Source organism: Bubalus bubalis, chromosome 4, assembly GCF_019923935.1.
Source record: "Bubalus bubalis isolate 160015118507 breed Murrah chromosome 4, NDDB_SH_1, whole genome shotgun sequence".
In the NCBI taxonomy this organism is placed as follows: Eukaryota; Metazoa; Chordata; class Mammalia; order Artiodactyla; family Bovidae; genus Bubalus; species Bubalus bubalis.
Window position 1 is genome coordinate 93,521,944 of NC_059160.1, and position 27,398 is coordinate 93,549,341.

The 27,398-nt window shown below is 50.3% G+C and overlaps 1 protein-coding gene across 2 annotated transcripts; it reads left to right on the forward strand.

The window, feature by feature from the left end:
- Window positions 1–5,252: 5,252 nt before the first annotated feature.
- ESPL1 (extra spindle pole bodies like 1, separase) lies at window positions 5,253–27,276 on the forward strand. Of its 2 annotated transcripts, none has more exons than XM_006046639.3 (31): window positions 5,253–5,379; window positions 5,812–5,904; window positions 6,083–7,126; window positions 7,407–7,511; window positions 7,671–7,791; window positions 10,126–10,262; window positions 11,298–11,491; window positions 11,773–12,012; window positions 12,222–12,366; window positions 12,689–12,827; window positions 13,023–13,162; window positions 14,401–14,535; window positions 15,692–15,811; window positions 16,310–16,481; window positions 16,850–16,978; window positions 17,109–17,265; window positions 17,880–17,989; window positions 19,029–20,026; window positions 20,493–20,820; window positions 21,017–21,178; window positions 21,560–21,773; window positions 21,875–22,065; window positions 22,650–22,777; window positions 22,902–23,024; window positions 24,993–25,148; window positions 25,259–25,429; window positions 25,555–25,659; window positions 25,831–25,946; window positions 26,223–26,306; window positions 26,475–26,639; window positions 26,911–27,276. In XM_006046639.3, exons 2-31 carry the CDS (start codon window positions 5,824–5,826, stop codon window positions 27,110–27,112), a joined length of 6,312 nt encoding a protein of 2,103 aa, XP_006046701.3. In that variant the 5' UTR covers window positions 5,253–5,379; window positions 5,812–5,823; the 3' UTR covers window positions 27,113–27,276. The 2 variants fall into 2 exon arrangements, with proteins under 2 accessions (XP_006046701.3, XP_006046700.3); XM_006046638.3 differs by having other exon boundaries at window positions 5,356–5,419.
- The last annotated feature ends 122 nt before the right edge of the window (window positions 27,277–27,398 follow it).

The following is a 27,398-nucleotide window of genomic DNA, read 5'->3' on the forward strand; positions in this document are numbered from 1 at the left end:
GCTGCTTCTGTGACCACCCCTTGTGGCAAATCCAGAGGCTTGCTGCATGAATAGGCTTGCAGCTCAGCACATGCATGCCGCTTGCCTTCTGCCTCTCTGGCCACAAATGCACCCCTTGTCCACATCACCTGGGCCCATCAGGGCCTGTATGCTTGCATGAAACCCAAGTGAAGGGCTGCAGAGGAGACAGCAGTGAATGGCTGACAGACCGTGATCTTGTCTGTACCTGATTGTTCCCCACCCTGAGTGAGGGTGAGGGAGCCATCAGGGCAGGAAATAGTACCAGTACCAGGAACTCAAGTTCTGTGAGCCCCTCCCTGCCTCACCTCTGATTGTATCTGCCTTTCCTCCTCCCACCCAAGCCTGGGCTTCTCAGAGGAAGCAGAGCCAGCAGTTAAGCAGGGTGGGGAATGGAAGGAGGGTCGGCTCAGGGTGTGTCCTGGAATGTGCTTGAGGTGGGCATGAGGGACCTACCTGTCCTAGAAAAGAGGTTGATGACCTTTCCTTGGGTCCCAGACGAATTCCCAGACATGAAGAAGCAAAACTTTCCAGGACCTGCAGGTCCAAACCTGTGTGGGGAGATAGCATCACCCATTGGGGGAGGAATGCTGATGGATGGGTGCCTGCAGGGTGAGGCCAAGGGGAGGGAAGAGTAGTGGTCTCAGGTCTCTGCTCAGAGAAGGAAAAAAAAACACGTTCCCCCACCTAGCTGCAGGGAATAGATGCTGAGGTTAAGTATGAAAAAAGCAGATATCTTTTCCTTCCCCCATCTTAGGGCTAAAACAGAGTCTGTTGCAATAACTCCACTTCCCCTTTCTGCCTGTATTTTATAGTTATTTGTAGACTCTCCGTCCTTGAGGACAGGAAGAAATTGTGTCTTATATGCCCTTGTCTCCCCCATATATACACACAAGTTGGGGCTTGGCTCATGGCTATGCTCAGTAAATGGAGAGGAGACAGGCTAACTCACTCCAGGCTTTTCAAGAGTAGCCCGTTTGGGAACTCTATTAGACTGGAATCCAGAGGCTAGTTAATGATTTGTTGTTTTGAATGAGATTATTTACTGATGGAAGCATGAAGGGGGCAGCATGTTCCTAAGTGAAAAGGAAATAGGGAGGTAGAGACAGACTAGTGAAGTTCCTTCAGCTTTGTCCCCACTGAGTTCTCTTCAAAGGAGCTGGTAGATGATAGAGTGGGGAGGGTTCTTCCTGGCAGACTCATTAGGTGTGACAAGCTGGCAGGTATCTTTGATTGTCCATTTACCTGTAAACATTTTATTGAGTACCTACTATATACCATGCGTTGTATTACTAGGTGCTGGTGAAAGTTTTTTTATCCGAGAGGAAAATCCACTTAAAGGGCATATAGCAAAGCCAAGGCTAAACCTTGCCTCCTGCTGCCCACCCAGTGCCCCTTCTATGGCATGTACTGACTCTCTCCCCTGGGCCTTCATCTACTTGACTTGCCCCCTCTATCCCTGCTCCTTTCTCCCAAGCCCTGTCCCTGGAGAAGGGGATGAGAGTGGGAGCACTTAGCTATGGCTACCTGGCCCACCTCTGGATATTTGCCCATATAAGGCGAATGAGGGATTGATTCACCTGCAAAGCAGTGCTCATGATGCCTTGCTGAGAGGCAGTGCAGGAAACTGGTGAAGAGCATGGAGCCAGAGCCCAACTGCCTGGGTTCACATTTGCGCCTGTTTCCTCATCTATAAAATGGGGGTGATGGTATAGTAGGTACCCTGAGGGTGCTTGTGAGGGTTAAATTAAGCGCTTGGAACAGCAGTTGGCCTCCAGTGTAAGTACTACTAAGTGTTTGCTTTCATATTTTATTTTTTAACTTTTTCAGTCCAGCTGAGCCTACCCAGATCTGGGTGTGAGAATGAGTGGACTGGGCTGTAATGGGGTGAACAACTTTCCAACACATCCGTGTGGTTGGGTGATTCCCAGCAGTGTTTATCCTTGGTCCTGGCCCAGAGAGCAGGATCAGGCTATCTGAGAGGCCTTCTGCTTTGGGGTGTGCGAGTAGCTGAGGGTCTCAGTGTGTTCCACTTGAACTCATTTCCTCTTCCTCAAGTGGGAAGGTCAGCTTGGTGTCAGATTTGATATACACCACCATTTTTCCCTAAGAGAGTTTCCTGATTTTCTGCCTTTCCATCCAGCTGGATATATAATTATTTTATTTGGAGCTTTTAAGTGATCCTGAGGAGAACAGAAACAGCCCAAGGAACCAGGAGCCAATGAACAAGAAGGCAGGAGGACTGGGGCATGAAGACAGTACTGAGTTCTGAGGCTGGAGAGTGACCTCTTCCTGGAAATACAGCCCCTGCTCAGGGAGGGGAGAGGGCTGCTCCCAGCTGATGGCCATGATCCTTCCACTGGGTCTGGGTTCCACTTCCTAATACACTCTTCCCCTAACCCAGTCCTGTGGTTCTCCCTGTCCATTTATTATTTTTTGCCACCACTTCCCCACAGAACCACAGAATAGAATTATAAGACAAGTGAAAGTTTGTCATGCTTGGGATCAGACCTAATGTTATCAAAATATGTCACATTCACTTTAAATGATTTTTTTAACAATAAGTATGGGCTAATTGTAAAAGAGTCAAAGGCAAATACAGATATATTTAATGTAAATATGTGAATGTAAATGCATGTCCATGTGTTAAAATACATATATTGATATATAAATATATTACAAATATACATATAGACATATAAAAAATTATAGGCTCCCTTAAGCCCACCTTCATACCAGTGTCAAATGTTTGTAGTCTAGGGCATATATTTAATTTTTTTTTAATAAAAATGAATCATACCATTCATGCTGTTCTCCAACTTGTTTTTTATTTATTAAAGTATACCTTATTTTTCTCTTTTTAAAAACACTTGAGGGGGGAAAAAAAAACAATACTTGAGGGGATGGCACTGAGGAACCTATCTGCAGGGCAGACGCAGAGAACAGACTTGCCGACAGAGTAGGGTAAGGAGAGGGAGGGGCGAATTGAAAGTTAACATTAAAACATACATTACCATGTGAAATAGATAACCAGTGGGAACTTGCTATCTGAGACAGGGAGCTCAAACCAGGTGCTCTGTGATAACCTACAGGGGTGGGATGGGGTGGGAGGTGGGAGGGAGGTTCAAGAGGGAAGGGATACTGATTTATATTGATGTATGGCAGAAACTGACATTGTAAAGAATTATCCTCCAATTAAAAATAAATTTATTAAAAACAAAAACAATTGAGGGACTTCCCTGGTGGCCCGGTGGTTAAGAATCCACCTTGCAATGCAGGGGACTCAAGTTCAATCATTGGTCTTGGTTGGGGAACTAAGATTCCACATGCTGAGGAGCAACTAAGCCCAAGCAATGAAAGGTCCCCTGTTCTGCAACTAAGACTCAGTTCAGTCACCCAGTTGTGTCCAACTCTTCGTGACCTCAGGGACTGCAGCACACCAGGCTTCCCTGTCTATCACCAGCTCCTGGAGCTTGCTCAAACTCATGTCCATCAAGTTGGTGATGCCATCCAACCATCTTATTTTACTGCTGCTGCTGCTGCTGCTAAGTCGCTTCAGTCGTGTCTGACTCTGTGTGACCCCACAGACAGCAGCCCATTAGGCTCCCCTGTCCCTGGGATTCTCCAGGCAAGAACACTGGAGTGGGTTGCCATTTCCTTCTCCAATGCATGAAAGTGAAAAGTGAAAGTGAAGTCGCTCAGTCATGTCCGGCTCTTAGCAACTCCATGGACTGCAGCCTAACAGGCTCCTCCATCCATGGGATTTTCCAGGCAAGAGTACTGGAGTGGGGTGCCATTGCCTTCTCCGTCTCATCTTACTGGATGCAGTCAAATAAATAATAAAATATTTTAAAATAAATAAATAACTGAAATCCACAAGAAGACTGTAACAATCATTCATATATCTATGACATCTTTATATATCAATATATATATAAAACATGCTTTTAATGGCTGCTAAGCCTTGTTGGGCCTTTGGAAAGCATTTCAAGGCTTTTCTGTTTGAGGCTGGCAAAACCCCTGAGAGAGAGTGAGGCTTGATGTTACTACCCTATTTCACAGATTAATAATAAATTGAGCTGGGACTAGAACCTGGCTCCTCTGTCCAGGCTCAACTTGAAAGCTCCTTCCACCATCCCATTACTGTCTCTTTATAAACATCAGGGATTCTGTCGAGTGTTTGAATTATGTGACTCAAATTGACAATAGTCCTTCTTGTTAAAAGTAGAAGATGCATAAGAAAGGATGTTTTCTTCCCTTGAAGAGGGAAAAAATTCTAGAACATTGTCAGGGCACTGCCTGTTAAGGTGTAAGCAAGAGGAAATAAATATTGAGAGAACTGATGTATCATTAATCATTTATGGACTTCTCCTCTCTGCTGGTTCCCTCATTCTATGAGAGATAGGTAACTTCTGCAACACACATTGAACCCCTGCAGTAATATTACCAATTCAACGCTGAGATTCTCGAGTCATTCTTTTGTTGGTTTGTTTGTTTTAAATAGCCTTCCCGGCTAGATTCTCAACTCTTAAAAGCGGTTGACAGTGATGAAGAAAACCAGTAACAGAGAAGGATGAGTTATCCAATAGAGTAAACTGAACACAGAGTTCTGAACTGAATTATTTAGAGGAGGAAGGGAAGAGAAGCAGTCAAGTGAATGCACATGTTTGGGGACGTAGTTTGTACTCACCGAACACAAGCCATTAAAAACTGTGAAATATTCCACTGAATGAATTTTCGTAGTTCTTCACTCACAGCCCCTACCCTACCCATCTACCCTCCACCCCCATCAAGAAAATTCTGTCTTTCTCAAACAATCCCACTGATGGAGGGAGCAAGGCTGGAAGGCAGAGAGAGCTGGAACTCGCTACAGTACTTGCGTCAGTGCCCCTCAGAAAACTACAGTTTTAAAGAATTCCTTGAAAGGCTACGCCCTTTTTTTGCTAGTAACCCAAATCGATAGTTTCCAAGTAAGTTCTTCTTGTTGTCTAGTCTACTTCTCTTCTCTGGAAATTTAAACTCTTTCCGAGCTCTGACGATAAAGGGGAGGTGACAAAGGCAGGGGGCTGGCCTTCACGACTGCAGATAAGCCGCAGGAAACTGAGGAGGTCAGCCCCAACTGGAAAAGGTGGGGAAATCCGCGCCCCCAAGAGGTCGTAACGTCCAGAGCAGCGGGATCCCGGCCGTAGGCATCACGTGACGACGCAGAGCGGCGGGTAAACTACAACTCCCAGAAAGCCTCGCGACCCGCCGGCGTTACGCAACTCTCGCTGATTGGTCGCTGGGGATATTTGAAAGGAGGGGCTGGCGCGGAAAAGGAAGGTTACATTTTGGATCCTTGCGGAATACTCAGTCTGGTGGGTAAGTCCTGGCCCTGGAAAGAAGAATGATCTCTAGGACGGTAAGGCCTGGAGGTACTCGTGAACGGTGTATGCGCCGAGGTGAATGGAGCCCCAGCGCTGACTTGAGGGGTAGGCCAGGCGGCTCCACTAAAAAAGTCGGGAGTCCTCGGAGCATCCTGGTAGGCTCCGGAGAGCTCGATGGAGGCCTCTGTTGTGGGGCGTTGGTTGGTAGGATGGGTCGTGAGGCCGGGGATAGGCTGGGAGGAAGGCATAGCAGAAGCGTCGGTTTATAATGGGAGCCCGGCGTCCTGGCATGGGCTTTTTTTCCGACAGGATTTCTGATGGCTTTCTTTGCCCTCTATCTTCCGCACCTTCAAGCCCTTCTCCCGCCCTTCATTTAGCTCCTTTACAGATCTTCTCTGCCTTCCCTAATCCGTCTCCTTTCCCCCAGCCCTCCGGCACCATGAGGAGCTTCAGAGGAGTCAACTTTGGGACCCTGCTAAGCAGTCCAAAGGAGACTGAAGAGCTGCTGCCTGACTTGAAGGTGGGCGCGCTGTTCGACTGTGGACACACCTGGCTTACCAAGCTGAGCTGTTTTGTTTTTTAACTTATTTGAAGAGACAGATGAGTAGGAGATCCTCTCTTGGGCAGTCCTGTTTCTATTTCCTTTCCACATCTCTTTCTTCTTCATTAGCCTCATTCATATCTTCCTCTCCTCCTAGGAGTTCCTGACCAAGCTTCCCAGCTGCTGGTCTGATTCCGAGAGGAGACAAACTTGTGATGCCATTCTGAGGGCTTGCAACCAGCAGCTGACTGTCAAGCTGGCTTGCCCTAGGCACCTGGGAAGCCTGCTGGAGCTGGCGGAGCTGGCTTGCGATGGCTACTTGATGTCTACACCCCAGCGCCCACCCCTCTACCTGGAACGAATTCTCTTCATCTTTCTACGGAATGTTGCTGCACAGGGAGACCCAGAAGCCACTCTCCGACTCGCTCAGCCCCTCCATGCCTGCTTGGTGCAATGTCCTCGCCAAGCTGCTCCTCAGGACTACGAGGCTGTGGCTCGGGGCAGCTTTTCTCTGCTTTGGAAGGGGGCAGAAGGCCTGATGGAGCGGCGAGCTGCATTCTCAGCTCGGTTAAAGGCCTTGAGCTTTCTAGTACTCTTGGAGGATGAAAGTATCCCTTGTGAGATTCCCCACTTTGCTTCTCCAACAGCCTGTCGAGTGGTAGCTGCCCATCAGCTATTTGAAGCCAGTGGTCATGGTCTAAATGAAGCAGATGCTGATTTCCTAGATGACCTGCTCTCCAGGCATGTGATCACAGCTTTGGTGGGTGAAGGAGCCTCTCCTGGTCCTCTTTCCCCTCAGAGGGCCCTCTGTCTCTTGGAGCTCACCCTGGAACACTGTCGTCGCCTCTGCTGGAACCACCACCACACCAGGGCCACAAGTACAGTGGAGAAGGCCCACGATTACCTAAGGAACACCAGTCTGGCCCCCAGCCTCCAGCTGTGCCAGCTGGCAGTTGAACAGTTGCTGGCTGGGGAAGGAGGACCCCAGGCAGTGGCCAAGCTTCTGATCAAGGCAACAGCTGTCCTGAAGAACAGCTTGGAGGCACCATCACCCCCACTGCGGGCATTGTGTGACAGCTGCCAGTTCTTTCTCTCAGTCCTGGAGCGAGGCACCAAGAGGTGCTATGGCCTTGATGCCATTCTGAGCCTCTTTGCTTTTCTTGGCAGCTACTGTTCCCTCATCCAGCAGCTGCAGGATGGTGTGAGTTCAGGACCCAGAGGTCGGGTGGGAATATGGTTCTGTGGCCTCTCTATTGGGCTAGGGTCTTTGGTAAGATCTGAAGACCCTGGATTCTGCCTTGGTAAGCTGCTCTCTGGACTGTGCCCGGCCAGCCAGCAAGCAGCCTAGTATATGCTGGCGGGGGTCCATTCTGATGTCCTTTTTCCTCCTCCCCAGGCAGTGTCAGTTCTCCAGGGCTCTGGGCTAGGCTTCAGCTTGGAGCTCCCTGCCCCTCCAACCAGCCTTTCCCTTCCTTCCTCAGGTCTGTGGGGACTCCTCCAAGCAGCTGCAGGCTTTGGTTCAGATACACTTTCAGGGACTTCACCTCTACACTGCGGTGGTTTATGACTTTGCCCAAGGCTGTCAGGTACCATCTGGAATCAAAAAACCTGGACAGGTCCTAGGATCTGGGGTTGCTTGACTGTCCTTGGTAGAGCTTTGAAGTTGCTTTGGGCATGGAGTTGGGTGGACATCATCTTGGACCTCTTATGTCTCCTGTCTCTTCTCACCTTTCTTGTCCCTTCAGGAAGCTAATTTGGCTGACCTGGCCCGGCTAGTGGACAGTTGCAGATCTACTGTTATCTGGATGCTGGAGGCCTTACAGGGCCTGTCTGGCCGAGAGCTGACTGACTACCTGGGGATGACTGGTTAGTACCATGGGTGTCAGATGCAGAGTTTTTGGGAGAGTCATCACTTGTTAGGCAGGCAAATAGCACTTGCTGGATAGTTCTGACCTCTTTGGGATTCCCTGTGGCTTTTGGAGGCAGTGAAAAGATATTTATAAGTACCCATTACTCTGTATTTAATATCAGTAGAGAAGTGATGAGACTAATTTACCAGAGCAGATATAATTTTTTCTCATTGACGTTGAAATCTGACTTGGCATGTGTTTCATGAATATGTGAAAGTGAAAGTTAGTCACACAGTCATATCTGACTCTTTGCCATTCCATGGACTGCAGCCTGTCTTGCTCCTCTGTCCATGGAATTCGCCAGGCAAGAATACTGGAGTGGGTTGCCATTTCCTTCTCCAGGGGATCTTCCCGACCTGGGGATTAAACCCAGGTTTCCTGCAATGCAGGCAGATTCTTTACCCACCGAGCCACTAGGAAAGCCCATGTAGAATGGTCATAACTTAAATTTTTTAAAACCAGGCAAAACATTCACATCATTCAAAATTCAAATTGCACAAAAGGGCAGACAGTGAAAAGTCCCTTTGCTCCTCGTAATCCTAGTAACCCAATTCCACTTTGCAGATGGAGCTAATAATGGTCAATTTCTTATGCATCCTGCTAGAAATACACTATGTATATATACTATATGTGTATATACTATGTAATATGTATATATTAGCCAATAGGCATATATACTTACCCACTTTTTTTTTCTCCCCACCCTTTTTAATTGAAATAAACATAGGGAAAAATACTAAAGTCATAAGCAAACAGTCTGATGAACTTCTTCAAAGGAAGCATACTTTGTAATTAGCATCTAGGTCAACTCAAAGAGTATGACTTAAACCCCCAGAAGACCCCTTTGTTCCTCCTTCTGGTCCACGCACTCCAATAGTAACCACTATCCTAACAGCATCGGTTAGTTTTGCCTGTTTTTTGTATTTCATAATAAATTTCCCCCTTAGTTTACAAAAAGCATGGCCCTTTAGTTTAAATTATATAAACCTAAAGAGTTCAGTCACTAGAAGGTTTTGGAAATTTTTCATATTTTCAGGTTGAATTTAGCCACAGAAGCAAAAAAATATAAGGAGTCACAAAAATTAACAGTATGAAAATTCTTCCCACAGAATATTGAAGACCTACTTTATTTTCTTCCAGCCATCTATGTTGATAGCCAGGAAGCTGCCTAAACTAAAATTTAGGAAGAGTGTATTAATTCATTCAGTGAATATTTATTGAGTACCTACTATGTGCTGCTAAGCACTGTTTCGAGTTCTTAGGTATGTCAGTAAACAAAACAGAGCTCTGCTGTCATGGAGCCACATTCTGGTTGGGGGAGAAAGATCATAAACAGTAGGATAACTGAAGTACAACTTGTTAGAAAATGATCAGAAATATGGAGAGAAAGGAAAAGTGGAAAAGGAGAAGAAAGGGAATTAGGAGCTCAGGGTAGATGAGGGGGCAAGTTACCATTTAAATAGGTGGTCAGGGTTGGCCTCATGAAGAGGGTGACATGAGAACAACTTGGAGTGTGGGAGGGAGTTGGCCAAGTAGGCACCTGGGAAAGTACATCCCTGGCAGTGGAAGCAGCCAGTGCCAGGGCCCTATGGCAGGATAGAGGTGGTGTGTGTTCAAGGACTAGCAGGGAGGATAGTGAGGCTTCAGTGGACTGAGGGAAGTGAGGGACAGGCCAGAGTGTTTCCCCCAAAATGCTGACATTTGGAGCAAGGTGAAGACAGATCAGTGTGTGAGGACGGATGGGCCCTGTATGGGAATGAGGACTTGGCTCGTAAAACAAGGGCAGAGGTTGGACTTCCCTGGTCGTCCAGTGGTAAAGAATTCGCCTCACAATGCTGGTGATCTGGGTTCAATCCCTGGTCAGAGAACTAGGATCCCAGAGCAACTGGATCTGTGCACCACAGATCAACGAGATGTGTGCACCGCAACTAGCGGGCCCTCACACCACAACTAGAGAGTCTGAACTGCAACTAAAGATCCCACATGGTGCAGTGAAGTTCCCACAGCTGGCAACTAAGACCTGACACAGCCAAATAAACCAATATTTCTTTTAAAAAAAGGTACAGAGGGGCTGGGTGATGTGAGGTTGCCTTCCGGAATGGAGGGCTCAGGCTGACTTGAAACCCGGAAGGGGAGAATGGCCCCGTTCTCACTCCCTAGCAATGAGCGTTGCTGTCTAATCTGGGGGCTGCTGAGCTGACCACACAGGTTGAGCATCTCTCTACTGCCCCTCCAATAGCAGAGGGCATGGAGCCATTCCTGCGGTCCTCTGTCCTCTCTTCCCGTGCAGTCTCTTACACCAGTAACCTGGCCTACAGCTTCTACAGTCACAAGCTCTATGCCGAAGCCTGTGCCATCTCCGAGCCCCTCTGTCAGCACCTGGGCTCAGTGAAGCCAGGTACCTATCCTGAGGTGCCACCTGAGAAGGTACGCGGGTAGGAGGGAGGTGATGTTGAGAGGGAGGAGGGGACTCGAGTGGCATGCAAGGGCCTGGCCAGGACCTTGGAGTAGAGAGTCAGGAGCTGCGTGTTGGCACCAGTACCTGGGGCGGTGTTTCCCAGACCTCACCTGTACTGTTATTTACTTTTTTGATTGACTCACTTTTTATATTTAGCCTGATCCCCAGCCAGTGCTTTTCATCCTGGCTAGATGTTAGAATCGGGTGAACTGAAAAAAAAATTCTGAAGCCTGTCCCAAGCTAATTGCCTCAGACTCTCTGGCGCTGGAGCCCAGGCATCTGGATTTTTTAAGGAGTTCCTTTGGCCAACCAGAGTGAGAACCACTATCATAAAGCAAGAATATACCCATGAAATGATGGGCTGGCTGGATTAACAGGCGAGATGGGTCACAGAGGGCCTTGGGTTTCATCTGATGAGCCTCTCAAGGACTGATGTGGAGGCCTTGGGTTTCTCAAGGCCACAACCCAAGATGTGGCGCCTTGGGTTTCTCAAGGCCACAACCCAAGATGTGGCATCTTGGGTTTCTCAGCATCGCTGTAGTGAATGATTGGAGGGCAGGAACAACACTGGGCACCCAGGTGGCTCCAGCAGATCAGGCAGAAAAGGGCAAGCGTCTGAACTGAGGCCGCTTCCTGGGGGATGGACAGAAGTGGGTGGGCGCAAGAAGTCAAGGACTAACTGGAGAGTGACTGGCTGTGTGAGAAGGGGAAGGAGGAGGCCAGGATAGTCTTGCTTTCCAATTCAGGAGAAGGTGGCGATTTGCGGAGAGGAGGGGGAGGGTCAGGAGGAGGAGCAGGTTTTCAGGGGTGTGGGCTATGGATATGTGGGTGGGATGGGTTGAAGCGTCAAATTGAGAGCACCCAGGATATTTAGTTCTTAGGTGTCTCCTGCCGCGGGGCGAGTCTGGGGGCAGGAGGACCGTGGGCATGCACGCACATACTCTCCCATGGTACGTACTCCTTGCACCCCTCTTCAGTTTGGTCTGTTTTCTTCCTCTGGTCAGTTGCACAGGTGCTTCCGGCTACACATAGAGAGTTTAAAGAAACTGGGTAAACAGGCCCAGGGCTGCAAGATGGTGACTTTGTGGCTGGCAGCCCTGCAGCCCTGTGGCCCCAAACACATGACTGAGCCAGTCACCTTCTGGGTTCGGGTCAAGACGGATGCTGCCAGAGCCGGAGACAAGGAGCTACAGCTGAAGTGAGTTGGTGGGGAAGGGGATGACCCAGTCTCCTGGCCACGACTGCTTTTGGCACTCAAGGTCACGTTAATTCTCGTGACTGAGAAAGGCACTGTTCCCTCCGTTCACTGTGATTGATTGAGTGCCAAGTATGAGCAGGCACAGGGCTGGGTTCTGGGAGGGACAGCAGTGACAGGCAGTGTTCTTGCTTTCACCCCTGGAAACTGAGCTCAGCAAACCAAGGTGGGGACTCCTTGGCGTGGGGCCAAGTCTCCCGAGTGCTGAGCCTGCCCTCTCTCAGGACGCTGCGAGACAGCCTGAGTGGCTGGGACCCGGAGAGCCTGGCCCGCTTGCTCAGGGAGGAGCTGCAGGCCTACAAGGCAGTGCGGGCCAACACAGGGCAGGAACGGTTCAATGTCATCTGTGACCTGCTGGAGCTGAGCCCCGAGGAGACGCCAGCCGGGGCCTGGGCCCGAGCCACCCACCTGGTGGAACTGGCTCAGGTGCTCTGCTATCACAACTTTGCCCAGCAGACTGACTGGTGAGGAGGAAGGGCAGGGGAGGCCACTCCTGGGTCCTCTTGCCCTTTTCCGAGTCTGTTTCCCTCTCCACGTCCCTGAGCGCCCCTTGTAGTTTGTGGTCATGGGGACTCTTGAAGGGTGAGGCCAACATGCTGCAGAAGGCCCTTCCCGGGACACCGCGGCCAGATCTCATGGTTAAGCCGGGCTTACGTGCATCTTCTCCTGACAGCACTGCCCTCGATGCCATCCGGGAAGCTCTGCAGCTTCTGGAATCTGTGAAGCCCGAGGCCCAGGACAAAGATCGGCTTTTGGATGATAAAGCCCAGGCCCTGCTGTGGCTCTACATCTGTACCCTGGAGGCCAAAATGCAGGAGGTGAGCGTGGTTGCTCTGGGCTGAGCAGGACTGGGTTCAGGGATTATTTTCCCTAGACCCCAGCAAGCTAGCTGTTGTTCAGTCACTAAGTCATATCCGACTCTTTGTGACCCAATGGACTGTAGCACACCAGGCTCCTCTGTCCATGAGATTTCCCGGGCAAGAATACTGGGAATTGCCAATTCCTTCTCAGGGGGATGTTACCAACCCAGGGATTAACCCCCCTCTCCTGAATCACAGGTGGATTCTTTACCACTGAGCTACCTGGGAAGCCCAGTAAGCTAGTACCAACCCTGCTTTTCACCCTGATCGCCCCATCCAGGGTATTGAGCGGGATCGGAGAGCCCAGGCCCCTTGTAACCTGGAGGAGTTTGAAGTCAATGACCTGAATTATGAAGATAAACTCCAGGAAGATCGCTTCCTATACAGTAACATTGCCTTCAACCTGGCTGCGGACACTGGTGAGGGCTGTGAACTTAGCGAGGTCGGATGCGGCCTCCTCGATGGCCTCCTAACAGGATGGGTCCCCAGCTGTGGGAGAGGCTCCCCATGAGTGGGAGGTGGGCACAAGGCAGAAGCTATTATGGGAAAGATGACACATTTCCCCAGACAGCCCACAGTGAGAGAATGACTGGTCCCTTTCTTCTGATTTATAGCACAGTCCAAATGCCTGGACCAAGCCCTGGCCCTGTGGAAGGAGGTGCTTACTAAGGGGCAGGTCCCCGCTGTACGGTGTCTCCAGCAAACAGCAGCCTCCCTGCAGATCCTAGCGGCCCTCTATCAGCTGGTGGCAAAGGTAACGGGACAGTGTGTTGACACAGACCAGAGACTCAGCTCCTCACCTTCTTTGGCCTGTGTCCCAGCTGGGAACTCATGTCACCCAGTGTACACTCTGTCACCAGCTTCCCCAAGTCTAAACCCAAGGCCTTAGGCAAGTTGCTTAAGCTTCCAAGCCCTCATTTCCTTATTTCTAAAAGGAGAGTAACAGGACTTCCCTGGTGGTCCAGTGGCTGATTCCACTCTTCCATTGCAGGGGAATGTGGGTTGGATCTCTGGTCATGGAATTAATTAACATCCTACATGTAACACGGTGCAGCCAAAAAAATAAAATAAAAATAAGATAAAATGAGGGTAATAATAATATTAACTCAGCCTTGTTAGCATTCAATAACATAATGCATGGAAGGTGGTGTGTATCAATGGAATACTCAAATGATAGCCATAATTATTAGTAATTATCAGATAATTTTTTTTAATATTTATTTTTATTTGGCTGCCCAAGTCTTTAGCTGCAGCATGTGAGCTCTTAGCTGTGGCACGTGGATATAGTTCCCTGGCCAGGGATCGAACATGGGCTCCCTGCATTGGGAGCACAGAATCTTAGCCACTGGACCATCGGGGAAGTCCTAATTATCAGAGAATTTGAGATGTGTATACTCAGGAAAAAATACACAAACACCTGTAGACACAATTTTACATTTTTACATGCAGTGCTGGGAGGTGCCAAGGACCTCCTGAAGTTCTTCTCTGGACCCCACATTAGGAGCCTATGAAAAAATGAAAAGGATCTTTGTACTATGGGTGTTAGGCCACTTTCCTAGCAGGAGGAGCCTGGGGAGGCTGCCTGAGCCCTAGATTTGAATCTTACCTCTATCACATACCTGTTATGTGGGCTTAGACAAGCAGCTTAATCCTACCTAAGTTTCAGTTTCCTCATCTGTAAAATTAGGATTAGAATTGTTATGAAGATAAAGTGAGCTAGTATAGTGGCTGGCACATAGTAAGTGCTCAGTAAATCCTGGCTATTGATGATGGCTGGCATGCAGGCTTTAGAATAGAAGGGAGGGGGCAGGATGGCTTGCACACTCCCCGGCTGCCCTCCTCTCCGGCTCCTTAGGGATGGCCAATGGTTACTCTGTCTGGGTGGCCGCATTCCAGCCAGGCCCTCAGATTAGACCACAGGGCTGGAGAGGAGGGGGTGGAAATGAAGGCTTGAGTACAAGCTGGGTAAACGCGTTGCTCCCGGCCTACCAGCCCCTGCAGGCTCTGGAGGTCCTCCTGCTCGTCCAGATCGTCTCACAGAGACTGAAGGACCATGCGAAGGCAGCTGGCTCTTCCTGCCAAGTCACCCAGCTCCTCCTGACCCTCGGCTGTCCCAGCTACGCCCAGGTACAAGTGCCAGCCACCCCAGCTTGCGGACCTGGCTTCGGGGACTGGCTTCTCTTCTCTGAGAAGATGGGACACTAAAGGGGCAGCTTCTCTGCCTTCTGCACATTTGGCTGAAGGATCGTAAAGGGTGGTTGGGAGGCGGCTGTGGGAAGAGGAGGCATCTCCCTCCACCTCCCAGTTGTTCACTGTTACATAGCCCAGTAAGACAGAAGGGCAGAAGGCCGTTTACTAATCCTGTATTTCCCAATGGTTTCTGGTGCCCTAGCTTGTTCACTGAGGGCTGTTACAATGTGTCCTAACCAGTCTCCTGGCCTCCAGTTCCTTCCTTTTCCACTCCATGTTCTAGCATGATGGTTTCAGGCACAGATCTGATCTTATTACCTCTTTCCTGCTTAAAGGATTTTGTGGACTTTTCCATTACCTGAGGGATATGGTCCAGATCCTTTATTCTGAATCGCACGCCTTCTGCACACTGGTTCATCTTTTTCTGGCCGCTCCCTACCATGAACCCCATCTGTACCACTATATTTCTTGTATGGGCCTTGCTGCCTTTGCCTGTGTTAATCCCTCCACCCTAAATACACCCTCACCCCCATTTTTTTTTTTTTTTAAATTGGGGTATAGTTGCTTTTCTACCATTTTTTTCTTTGTTCAGCAAACACATACTTTGTTTTCAAGGCCTAGCTAAATGGTCTCCTCCTTCGTAAAGCATTTTAAATGTCCTCTTCCTCACACTTTTCCTGTGTCCCCACAGCACTGACGGCATTGTATCATGATGAGATAGGTATGCCCTGCCCCTCCCCCCGCCCCGCCTCACTGCACTGCAAGCTGTTGGGTAGAAGGGCCTGCTTACTGCTTATCCAGCTTTCTCTTTCTAGCTTAGTGGTTAACTGAAAGCTACTAAATAAGCACTTTAGTAAGAGAATAATTCCTACGTATGTTTGTGTTAGTTGCTCAGTTGTGTCCAACTCTTTGCAACCCCAGAGACTGTAGCTCACCAGGCTTCTCTGTCCATGGATTATAACATTTGAGATAATTTAATATTTAACTGGATGTATTCAACATTTTGCTTGCGAATACTTTAATCCACTTTAATTGGAACAGTCTGGCTGCCTGGTCACCAGCATGCTCACAGAAACCCTGATTGCCTCCTCAGGTGCACCTGGAAGAAGCAGAGTCGAGTCTGAAGCTTCTGGATCGCACCACAGACACATACCTGCTCCTCTCCCTGACCTGTGACCTCCTGCGAAGTCGACTCTGCTGCGCTCGCCAGAAGGTGTTTCTCACTTTCTTGATCTCCGAAGGTCCTGGGGTTTGGAAGGATTTTAGGATTCTCCAGATATCTGTCTGGCTCCTGAGGTTTCTCTGGAGCTGGGGAGAACGTTCCTGGCCCTGAGAAGCAGAGCTACCTCCTCACCTCACCTTCTCCCAAGGATCATTCACCAGTACTTCTCTAGGAGCCATTCCACCGTTTTCATCCTTTTCTAGCTCTCTCGGGGACAAGGGGCAAAGTCTGTCCGGTGGCTAGAAATTGGGATGACGCTGAGACCCTCAACTGGGATCCAGTTGAGGGATCTAAAAGGCTGGGATTTCTCACACACGAGCTGTGTGACTGGGTATCTTGTGCCCTTTGTGACTCTAGTTTTCTGTCCAGCTTTTAACATCTGAAAAGCAGGGGCTTGGGCCACGTGATCTCTAGGGGTATCCCAAGCTCTGAATTGCTGATCCGACCTCACTCACTGCTCTCCTCTGCAACCCTACCCTCTATCCCCAGGTGGCTGAGGGTGCTGCTCTGCTGCTGTCTGTGCTTCAGGACCCTGCCCTCCAGAGGGCATCCAAGGCCTGGTACTTGCTGCGCGTCCAGGCCCTGCAGCTGGTGGCGGCCTACCTGAGCCTCTCGCCAGATAGCCTGCTGGCCCCGCTGTGGGAGCAACTGTGTGCCCAAGGTGAGAGAGGCGGGCAGCTGGGTCTCCTTGCTGGGTGTGTGTGGTTTGTCCGCTGTCCCGTCTGCTGTCCAGCTGCATAGACAAGCCTGCCTAGAAGCTGCCCAGAGTGGGCTTGGGATAGCAAATGAGTTTTAGTTCACTTGCTGACTCTAATCGATTGCTCAGTGACTACCCTGACTGACAAGGATTCTGAGACTGGTCTTAGGGGGAAGGAGTTCTGTGACTGATTATCTCTGTCTGCCTTAAGCACGGATGGAGAGGGTGAGAGCCTGCTTTGCATTTGCTATCTTAGTATTTGAAGGTGATGGAAGCTCTGGCCACATCATCTCCCTTCTTGTCCCTCCCACCTTCCCCCCACACTTGCCCAGGCTGGCAGACACCTGAGATAGCACTCATCGACTCCCATAAGCTTCTCCGAAGCATCATCCTCCTGCTCATGGGCAGCGATGTGCTCTCAATTCAGAAAACAGCTATGGAGACGCCATTTCTGGACTACGGTAAGCCCGAGGAGGAGAGCCAGTGTGGGAATGAGCAGACTAGTTGGTAGGGCTGGTGGTTTTGTCTCCAGAGGATTCAGGCTGTGGATCCTGGTTCCACTTGATGATGGTCTCGTCTCCTTTGCTGCAGGTGAAAATCTGGTACAAAAATGGCAGGTTCTTTCTGAGGTGCTGAGCTGCTCGGAGAAGCTGGTCTCCCGCCTGGGCCGCCTTGGTAGTGTGAGCGAAGCCAAAGCCTTTTGCTTGGAGGCCCTGAAACTTACGACAAAGCTGCAGATACCACGCCAGTGAGTACAGGGCCCAAGAGCCTGGTGATTCCCAAACCTCAGTGCCTACGACCTTGACCGTGGGTTCCCAAACTGGTCCACAGATTAACATGTTATGTTTGGAGGGGTTGATGGAAGAATGCATTCCATGGCAAATAAGTGGGAAATGCTGAGTTAACCAAGATTAGATGTTTTTATTTCCTATTGTGATTGTTGTTGAGTTGCTAAGTTGTGTCTGGCTCTTTTGCAACCCCGTGGACTGTAGCCCCCAGGGTCCTCTGTCCATGGGGTTTCCTATAGAACTTATCATATCCTCCAGTATGCTAATACACATTGTAAATCTCCAGAAGGGAGGGCCAGTGTACAGTGATTCCCTAAATCTCTTTGCCTGAAGAGGATCTTTTCAGTGAGGAATTTGATTTGGGAAATCCTGTCCTTAGGCACCAGGATGGGCCGGTTTGAGAGATGAGCACAGAGGGTTTCCCCAGGGAGTGCCTAAAGGCAGCTTTAGGAAGTAAAGGCTTTCTGGAGGCTGGAAAAGACTATGATGGCTCTGCCCGGGAAAGGGCAGAAAGAGACCCCCCAGGGAAACAAGGAATTCCACTGATGGGTCTGGCATCACCTCTCCCAACCAGATGTGCCCTCTTCCTGGTGCTGAAGGGGGAGCTGGAGCTGGCACGCAATGACATGGACCTCTGTCAGTCGGACCTGCATCAAGTTCTGTTCTTGCTCGAGTCTTGCACAGGTGAGCAGCCAGGCCCGCATGCCCGTGGGTGGTGGTAAGGGTGACGCACACACCGTAACACAGCTTTACATGTCAAGGTTTGGTTCCCTTCTAAATCATGGACTGACTTCTGGTCCAGGGCAAAGCTCCCTTCACTTGTCAGACCACTGGTGTCCTCCTTCAGATGGCCTGTCCAGGACTAACCCTACCTGCTTCTTAGTTTGCAGCGCTAAGATATTTTAATTTAAATAAAATTGACTATTCAGTACCTTGGGTACTCACCACACTTCAGGTGTTCGACAGCCACGTGTGGTTACTATGTTGGGCAGCACGAGTGTAGCACCCTCAGAAGGGATTAGGGCTAATAATAAAGTATGGTACTTACGGTGCTTTTCTTTCTTATCAGCTACTTTTACCTGTAGTATTTCACTGGACCCATAGAAAACCCTGGGAAGTCAAATGGGAATGTCAAGTTTTTCCATTTATAAATTCAGAAAAGTTGAGAAATTCAGTGTTTTGGGCTAGGATCATGGGGCTAGTCAGGGGCAGGAGCCAGGATTAAGACTTGGGCTTCTGGGTGCTGGCCTGCCAGCCTGAACCATGCAGCCTTCTGAGCTGCAGAGATGGGGACTCTGTGGGTTGTGCTGATCCATTGTTAGAACGGAAAAAACTTAGGATTTCATCAAAAACCATTAAGCTATGGGACTTCCCTGGTGGTCCAGTGGCCAAGACTCCACTCTCCCAATGCAAGGAGCCCAGATTCCATCCCTGGTCAGGGGAACTAGAGCCTGCCTGCCACAGCTAAGAGTTTACATGCCACAACTAAGATGCCACATGCCGCAAATAAGATCCCCCCATGACTAAGACCTGGCACAGATGAACAAATAAGTAAATATTTTAAAAAACAGTAAGCTATGCCAATATCTAGTGTGCTAGTACAGTAATATATATGAGCCATTAGTAAGTATTAAAATAATGCAGATGAGGGCATCAGCCACTGGGTAGACACACTGGCGTCATTTCTCCTAGTTTCGTAATGCTTGTTCCACTCTCTGCCCAGAGTTTCTCGGACTAGCACAGCACCCGGACTCTGTGAAGAAGGTCCACCTGCAGAAGAGGAAGCAGCAGGCTCGGGTGCCCCATCCTCCAGAGCTCCCGGAGGAAGAGCTCATTCTAAAAGGCCCTGCCCTGGAGCTGGTGGCCACCATGGCCAAGGAACCTGGCCCTGTAGCACCTTCTGCTAACTCCTCCCCGAACCTGAAAACCAAGCCCCAGCCCAGCCCCAGCTTCCTGACCCACTTGCCCACCTGTGACTGCTCGCTCTGTGCCAGCCCTGTCCTCTCCGTGGTCTGTCTGCGCTGGGCGTTGGTCACGGCGGGGCTGAAACTGGCCATGGGCCATGAGGCCCAGGGGCTGGATCTGCTGCAGGTGGTGCTGAAGGGTTGCCCTGCAGCCGGTGGTCGCCTCGCCCAAGCTCTGCAGGCTTCCCTGAATCACACAGCGCCCCCCTCCCCTGTCCCAAGCTTCTTTGATGAGATCTTGGCTCAGGCATATACACAGCTGGCACTGGAGGGACTGATCCAGCCATCAAACAAGAGCTTGGGAAAGGTCCTGGAGTCAGGGTTAAAGTTTGTGGTGGCGCGGATACCCCACCTGGAGCCCTGGCGAGCCAGCCTGCTCTTGGTCCGGGCCCTTGCAAAGCTGACCGGCCTCAGCTGCTGCACTGCCCAACTTTTTGCAAGCTCCTGGGGCTGGCAGCCGCCATCAATAAAGAACCCCACAGGCTCAGAACCCTCTAAGCCTCGGAACCAAAAACAGTCAGGACAGTCCAGACAAGGACGCCAGCAAGTGGGCTCTGCTACCCTGTCCCTCTCACATACCTCTCTGAAAGGTCTGGAAGGTGGAGGACCACCCTGTACACCTAAGCCCCCAGGCCGGGTCAGGCAGGCCAGCCCTGGGGTACCCTTCACTGTATTTGAGGAAGTCTTCCTTACAAAGACCAAGCCTGAGGTTCCCAAGGCCCCCAGGGTACAACGGAGGATCCAGACACGCCTCAAGGTGAGGTGGGACTATAGCTAGGTGGGACTATAGCTAGGTGGTACTGGTGTTGGGTGAGGGTGGTCCTGGAGAAGAGTTCTGCAGGGCAGGTGTTTACAGAATAGCTTCCCAGGGCCGGATGGGAACTGTCTGTAGCTCTCCTGTTACGTATCACAGGACCCCTCATATCTTCCATAACGAGACCTAGTTCAAGACCTCATTTGTTTCAGACAGAAGGGACTTTTCTTAGTTCTAGTCTGTTCCTTTCCCTTTTCATCCTTCCTCTGGATCTTCTGGTCCTTCTCCCTCTGCCTCCTTCCACATCGGAGTTACTGCCCCTGATTGAGTATGGCCGATTATGCAGGAGGTTAATTCTTACATCTTTTTCAAGGGCCTCGGTGATGGCGCCTCCACAGCGCCACCTCCTGGCAGACCATGTCTTGTCACTGAAGGCCCCCTGGCCCTTTTCCTTTTCCCACCATTCTAGGTGAACTTCAGTGACGACAGTGACTTGGAAGACCTTGTCTCAGTTGAAGCACAGCTTGCAGAGGGGTCCAAGAGACAGGGCACTGCTTCCCGGGGCCGGGGCCGGGCCAGGAAGGGCTCGAGTGTGAAGACTAACTCAGTGGCCACGTCAGGCAGTGCCCCCGGCCTCAGTGGCAGAAGCCGGAGGGTCAAGAAGGTGGCATCAGGACATTGTGAGGAGCCAGGCCCTGAGATGATGAGGACCATCCCTGAGGAGGAACTGACTGACAACCAGATGGAAATGAGCTTTGAGATCCTCAGGGGCTCTGATGGGGAAGACTCAGCCTCAGGTGTGAGGGCAAGGGTGGAAGGCAGAAGTCCATTTTTTTCGAGGTTGCCCTGGGGTCAAAACACAAGAAATAACTGGAGCCAAAGATGGAACAGAAAGAAAGTGCTTTTGCTGGCTCTGGGACAGGACCCTAGAAGGGAGAGCAAGGGTATGGCAGGAAGAGGGAATTCTATAGAAAAGTTGTGTCATCTGCCTAGGTGGGAAGACACCAGCTCCAGGGCCTGATTCAGCAGTAGGAGAATGTGAGGTGTTGAGACGGGATGCCAGCAAAGAGGAGCTGCCCGGCCCCGGCCCAGACAAGGAGAGAGACATGGATCTGGGTCCCCGGCGCAGACTCCCCTCGGCCCCTGTAGCCATCGGTAAGTATGTTGACCACCGAGATCTGATCACTTGACCCCAGTACCTTTCCATTCTGTCCTTGGTTCTGGTTTTGGATCCCCATCTGGATCCAGTAGCCTTGAACGTGGGTCTGAATCCCAGCACACTCTCTACTAGCTGAATGCTAGTCACTCTGCCTCTCTGAGCTTCAATTTACTTAACTGTCAAATGGAATTGGTCAAATGGAATTGGGGCAGGGTGGAGAGAGTGGCTGCGTGTAAATTGCACAGCACCGTGCTTGGCATACTGCCCTTCAGAAGTGGTAGCTGCTGTTTTCCACGTGGGAGGGGAGATGGGCACTGGTTCTTGGAAAGATTTTCTCAGGAAGTCAGGGATTCATCTATGTCTTGTCCTTCCTTTAGATCTGTCTACCCTGGATTCCATCTGTGACTCACTAAGTGGTGCTTTCCGTGGCATCAGTCACTGCCCTCCTAGTGGGCTCTATGCCCACCTCTGCCGCCTCCTGGCCTTGTGCCTGGGCCACCGGGATCCCTATGCCACTGCCTGCCTTGTCACCGAGTCTGTCTCCATCACCTGTCGCCACCAGCTGCTTACCCACCTCCACAGGCAGCTCAGGTGAGTGCCCCCCATCCCTCAGGCTTGTGCTGGGACAGACTAGAGGGGAGGCTCCAGACTTTGAAGGAGGGAGACCTCACCTCCACTCGTGTCACCTACAGCAAGGCCCAGAAGCGCCGAGGGTCGCCGGACATAGCAGACCAGTTGCAGGGGCTGCACCTCCAGGAGAAGCCTGGAGACATCCCTCTGGCACGAATCCAGCGCCTCTTTGCCTTCAGGCCTTTGGGATCTGGCCACTTCCCCCAGCCTGAGAAGGACAGCTTCCGGGAGCATCTTGCTCTGATTCCCAGTGGTATGGTGGCAGGCATCGTTGGCTCTGCTGTTCTTTGATGCATCTTCTTAGGAAAGAGTTGGGTGAAGGATCTTCAGGCATTCGTTAGTTCACACACAGATGTATGATCCTTATAGTAGAAGGGCATGTCATACTTTGCCACTGATTAGTCATTTTGTTACTCTCACCAAATAGATATAACCTTAAATCTAGAAGTCTTTTTTTTTTTTTTTTTTTAATCTCAAGTTTGAGTTACCTGCAAATTCAATGTCTTTCTTTAGAGCTAAGTTCAGGTGTCTGGAGTTTTCCTATGCTAACATGAAACATGTTCACTGATGATTTGAGTGCCTCACTGTGAGTGGGAAGTGGGGAAGGGAGCAGGTCAGAGGAGGCAATTTTGTTAGTTTCTGTAGGGACACAAAGAAACACAAAACATGGTCTATTTACATGGACTTGTTAGAGCAAGGGAGAGCACTTTGAACTCCAGTGATCAGGGAAGACTTCTAGGAGTTGTCTTGAGTGACAGACAGGGACTGAGTGCAGAAGATGGTGAAAGGAATTCCATGTAACAGCTGAAATAACTCGGGACATGTCCTGTGTGCCAGGGGTGACCGTGTGTGTGTTGGCCCTGGCCACCCTCCAGCCTGGAACTGTGGGCAACACCCTCCTGCTGACCCGGCTGGAAAAAGACAAACCCCCGATCACTGTACAGATCCCCACTTCCCAGAGCAAGGTAGGTTTCCTGGGGTCAGGGAGCAGAGTTGGGCTGGGGCAGGCTTCTGGTCTACCTGTGGCTGGGGGATGGAGAGATGTTGGTCACATGGACAAGCAGAACTTAGACAACCCCATCTCCAAAGCTTTCTGTGAGTTCGGCCTTGAAAGAGTTTGACGCCATCCAGAAGGAACAGAAAGAGAACAGCAGCTGTACTGACAAGCGAGAATGGTGGACGGGCCGGCTACAGCTGGATCGCAGGATGGAGGTGTGTGTTCCCAGTGTGGGATGGGGTTGGGCCTGCCCTAGAAGATCTCCTCTCTCGGGGTCCGTCCCAGGTCTGTGCTGAACTACCTCAAGTCTTTTCTGGAGGTGTTGCTGTTTTTCAGTTGTGTCAGACTCTTTGCCACCCCATGGACTATGGCATGCCAGGCTCTTCTGTCCTCTACTGTCTCCTGGCGTTTGCTCAGATTCACGTTCATTGAGTCAGTGATGCTATCTAACCATCTCATCCTGTGCCACCTGCTTCTCCTTCTGTCTTCAGTCTTTTCCAGCATCAGGGTCTTTTCCAGTGAATTGGCTCTTCACATCAGGTGGCCAAAGTATTGGAGCTTCAACTTCAGTATCAGTCCTTTCAATGAATATTCAGGGTTGATTTCCTTTAGGATTGACTGGTTTGATCTCCTTGCAGTCCAAAGGACTCTCAAGAGTCTTCGCCAGAACCACAATTCGAAAGCATCAATTCTTCTCACTCAGCCTTCTTTATGGTCCAACTCTCACATCCATATATGACTACTGGAAAAAGCCTAGCATTGACCGTATGCACCTTTGTCAGCAAAGTGATAGCGCTGCTTTTTAATACGCAGTCTAGGTTTGTCATAGCTTTCCTTCCAAGGAGCAAGCGTCTTTTAATTTCATAGCTGCGGTCACCGTCTGCAGTGATTTTGGAGCCCAAGAAGAGAATCTGTCACTGGTTCCACTTTTTCCCCTTCTGTTTGCCATGAAATGATGAGACCGGATGCTATGATCTTAATTTTTTTCATGCTGAGTTTGAGGCCAGCTTTTTTACTTTCTTCTTTCACCCTCAATCAAGAGGTCCTTTAGTTCCTCTTCCATTTCTGCCATTAGAGTGGTATCATCTGCATTTCTCAGGTTGTTCATATTTCTCCCAGCAATCTTGATCCCAGCTTGTGATTCATCCAGCCTGGCATTTCGCATGATGTACTCTGCATATAAGTTAAATAAGCAGGGTGACAGTAACAGCCTTGTCGTACTCCTTTCCCAATTTTGAATCAGTCCATTGTTCCTTGTCCAGTTCTAACTGTTGTTTCTGGAAGTGTAGGCCTAAATAAAAATTGTGTTACTTGGGAAGCACTTTAAACAAGAGCACAAGGGGACTTCCCTGGCTGTCTAGCAGTTAAAGTTCCATACGTCCCCTGCAAGGGGTACCGGTTCAATCCCTGGTCTGGGAACTAAGATCCCACATACATGTGGTGCGGCAGGAAAAAAAAAAAAAACCACAATAAAAACCAAATAAACCAGAGCCCAAGACTTGAAGGGGTTATGGCAATGAAATGTTTAAAGATAAGTACAAAATAAGAACTTAAGGCCAAATACCAGCCTCCCAGGGCTTCCCAGGTAGCTCAGCTGATAAAGAATCTGCCTGCAATGCAGGAGACTCCAGTTCTATTCCCAGGTCAGGAAGACCCCCTGGAGAAGGGACAGGTTACCCACTGCACTATTCTTGGGCTTCCCTGGTGGTGGCTAAGACGGTAAAGAATCCACCTGCAATGCAGGAGACCTGGATTCGATCCCTGGTTTGGGAAGATTCCCCAGAGGAGGACATGGCAACCCACTCCAGTATTCTTGCCTGGAGAATCCCCATGGACAGAGGAGCCTGGCAAGCTGCAGTCCATGGGGTCTCAAGGAGTTGGACACATCTGAGCAACTAAGCACAGCAGCATATCAGACTCCCAGCCATAATTTTCATTTCCTGACTTAGCTTTTGGCCACCTGTTTGTATTTATCCAAATGTAGTGATTTATTACAAATCTTATCAATACTCTCTTAGAGTCTCAGCAAATGAAAAATGTTTCTCTCTTGCCTTTTATGTTGGTCGTAAGATAAATAAGACACATCCACTCATTGGAAGACACATTTCCTTGCCTCCAAGATGGTGCCTGTGGGGAAAGAAACTTGGCTTCTTCTCTCACTGATGGTTCTGTTGTGCATTCAGGTTCTCGCCACTTCCCTAGAGAAGTACGTGCTGGGCTGCTGGCGGGGGCTGTTGCTGCCATCCAGTGAGGACCCCGGCCTTGTCCAGGAGGCCTCCCATCTACAAGACTCACTACAGGAATGTGGCTGGAAATATCCCGACCCCACTCTGCTGAGAGTGAGTTGAGAAATCAGGGAAGAGGATGAAGCGCGCCTTACCTCTTTCCCACCTGCCACTGCGGGTGGAAAGGGGAGCTCTTGTACTCACTGACCACTGGTCCCCTGCAGATCATGCTCAGCGGTGCCAGTACCCTCACCCCGCAGGACGTGCAGGCCCTGGCTTATGGGCTGTGCCCAGGCCGACCAGCCCGAGCCCAAGAGCTCCTGGGTGAGGCAGTAGGGCGTCTCCAAGGTCAGACAGCAACAAGCAGTAGGCATCTCGTGTTAGTGCTGGACAAGGTAAAAAGCCAGGGGCCACATGGGTAGCATCTGGTGGGCAGTGGGCACCTCCTCTCAACCATACCCCTTCTGCCTCCTGCATACCCCTGCCTCAGGATGGTAACGTCTGCGTGCTTTTTGCCCAGGACCTACAGAAGCTGCCGTGGGAGAGCATACCCAGCCTCCGGGCCCTGCCTGTCACTCGGCTGCCCTCCTTCCGATTCCTACTCAGCTACTCTATCATCAAAGAGGTGTGGGGTTCAGGGAATGGAAGGTGGGGGTGATGGGTAATTGAACAAGAAAAGGCAGAAAGACGTGGCAAGAGAGGAAGGCGGTCTTAAGAATGGAAGGGGACTTGGGTTGGTTGGAGCTTGGGTGCTCCGACCAAACTGGGATGCTGATCACTGGTGTCTCTCCATCAGTCGGGGGCCTCATCAGTGCTGAGCCAAGGAGTGGATCCTCAAAGTACCTTCTACGTCCTGAACCCTCACAATAACCTGTCAAGCACAGAGGAGCAATTCCGAGCCCATTTTAGCAGGTCAGGGGGAGAAGAGTAAGAAGAGTGGTAGGGAAGGGTAGACGCAACACAGGGGTAAATGTCCTTTTCTCTGGAATCAAATGTTGCAGCCCACCTCCTTCCTAGTGTCCCTTCTGCCCTTTTTGCCACATGACCCATCTTACTCTGGCTGCACCACACAGCATGTGGGATCTGAGCTCCCTGACAAAGGATCAATGCCCCGCCCCCTGCACTGGGAGTGCAGTCTTAACCACTGCACCTCCAGCTAAGTCCCTTCTCACTGCTTTTTCCCTGCAGTGAAGCTGGCTGGAAAGGGGTGGTTGGGGAGGTGCCGAGCCCGGAACAGGTGCAAACGGCCCTGACGGAGCGTGACTTGTACATGTGAGTGCTCAGGGCAGGGAGGTGGGGAGAGGGACAGTCCCAGAGGGTGGGTATCATCATGGTCTGCTCTGGGGCTTTGGAGCCCCTGGCTGACTCTGGACAACTCTGGAAGCAGCGCGGAGGCCTGGCCCTGCGAGGTCAGTTTCATCTCACCTCCTTCTGCCTCAGCTATGCAGGGCATGGCGCCGGCGCCCGCTTCCTGGACGGGCAGGCTGTCCTGCGGCTGAACTGCCGGGCAGTGGCCCTGCTGTTCGGCTGCAGCAGCGCAGCCCTGGCTGTGCATGGAAACCTGGAGGGGGCTGGCATCGTGCTCAAGTATATCATGGCTGGCTGGTAAGTCTCGAGGGGCAGTCTATGCAAGGTCCCGACCCCAAGTGCTTTCCCAGGTCTGAACCCTAAATCCTTGCTCTTTTGTGCCCTATTTTCCTCCCATCCTAGTTCCCTGGCATGCTTGGGCCTTTACCCCTTTGTCATCATCTATCCTCCTCCTGGAACAATGGGCCAAGGGGCTTTCTCATTGGTTTAATCCCTCTCAACTCATTCACCACCACGAATCAGAAGTTTTTGAGCCCTTACTTTGTATTTCTTCCTTCTCTTTTCCCAGCCCCCTGTTCCTAGGTAACCTCTGGGACGTGACTGACCGTGACATTGACCGCTACACAGAGGCTCTGTTGCAGGGCTGGCTTAAAGCAGGTTCAGGAGCCCCACTTCTGTACTATGTCAGCCAGGCCCGCCAGGCTCCCCGACTCAAATACCTTATTGGGGCTGCACCTGTAGCCTATGGCTTGCCTGTCTCCCTGCGGTGACCCCTTGGAGCTCTCCTGTTGCTGGTAGAAGCTATGTGACTATTCTACCTCCAAACTTAGGTTTGGCCCTGAAGATAAATATTTTAAGTGATTTTCCCCAGTGTTTTACATGAAAGATTTCCTTTTGACTTAATTTTAATATAATAAAGATATATTACTTAAAATCCTGTTTTGTGTAGTTTCTCTGAGAACATTTGAAGATAAGACTGTTGCCCACTTCCCACTATGTGGTACTATAGATAAGAATAACTTGCAACAGTCCAACTCTGAGAGCATTGGGAAGAAA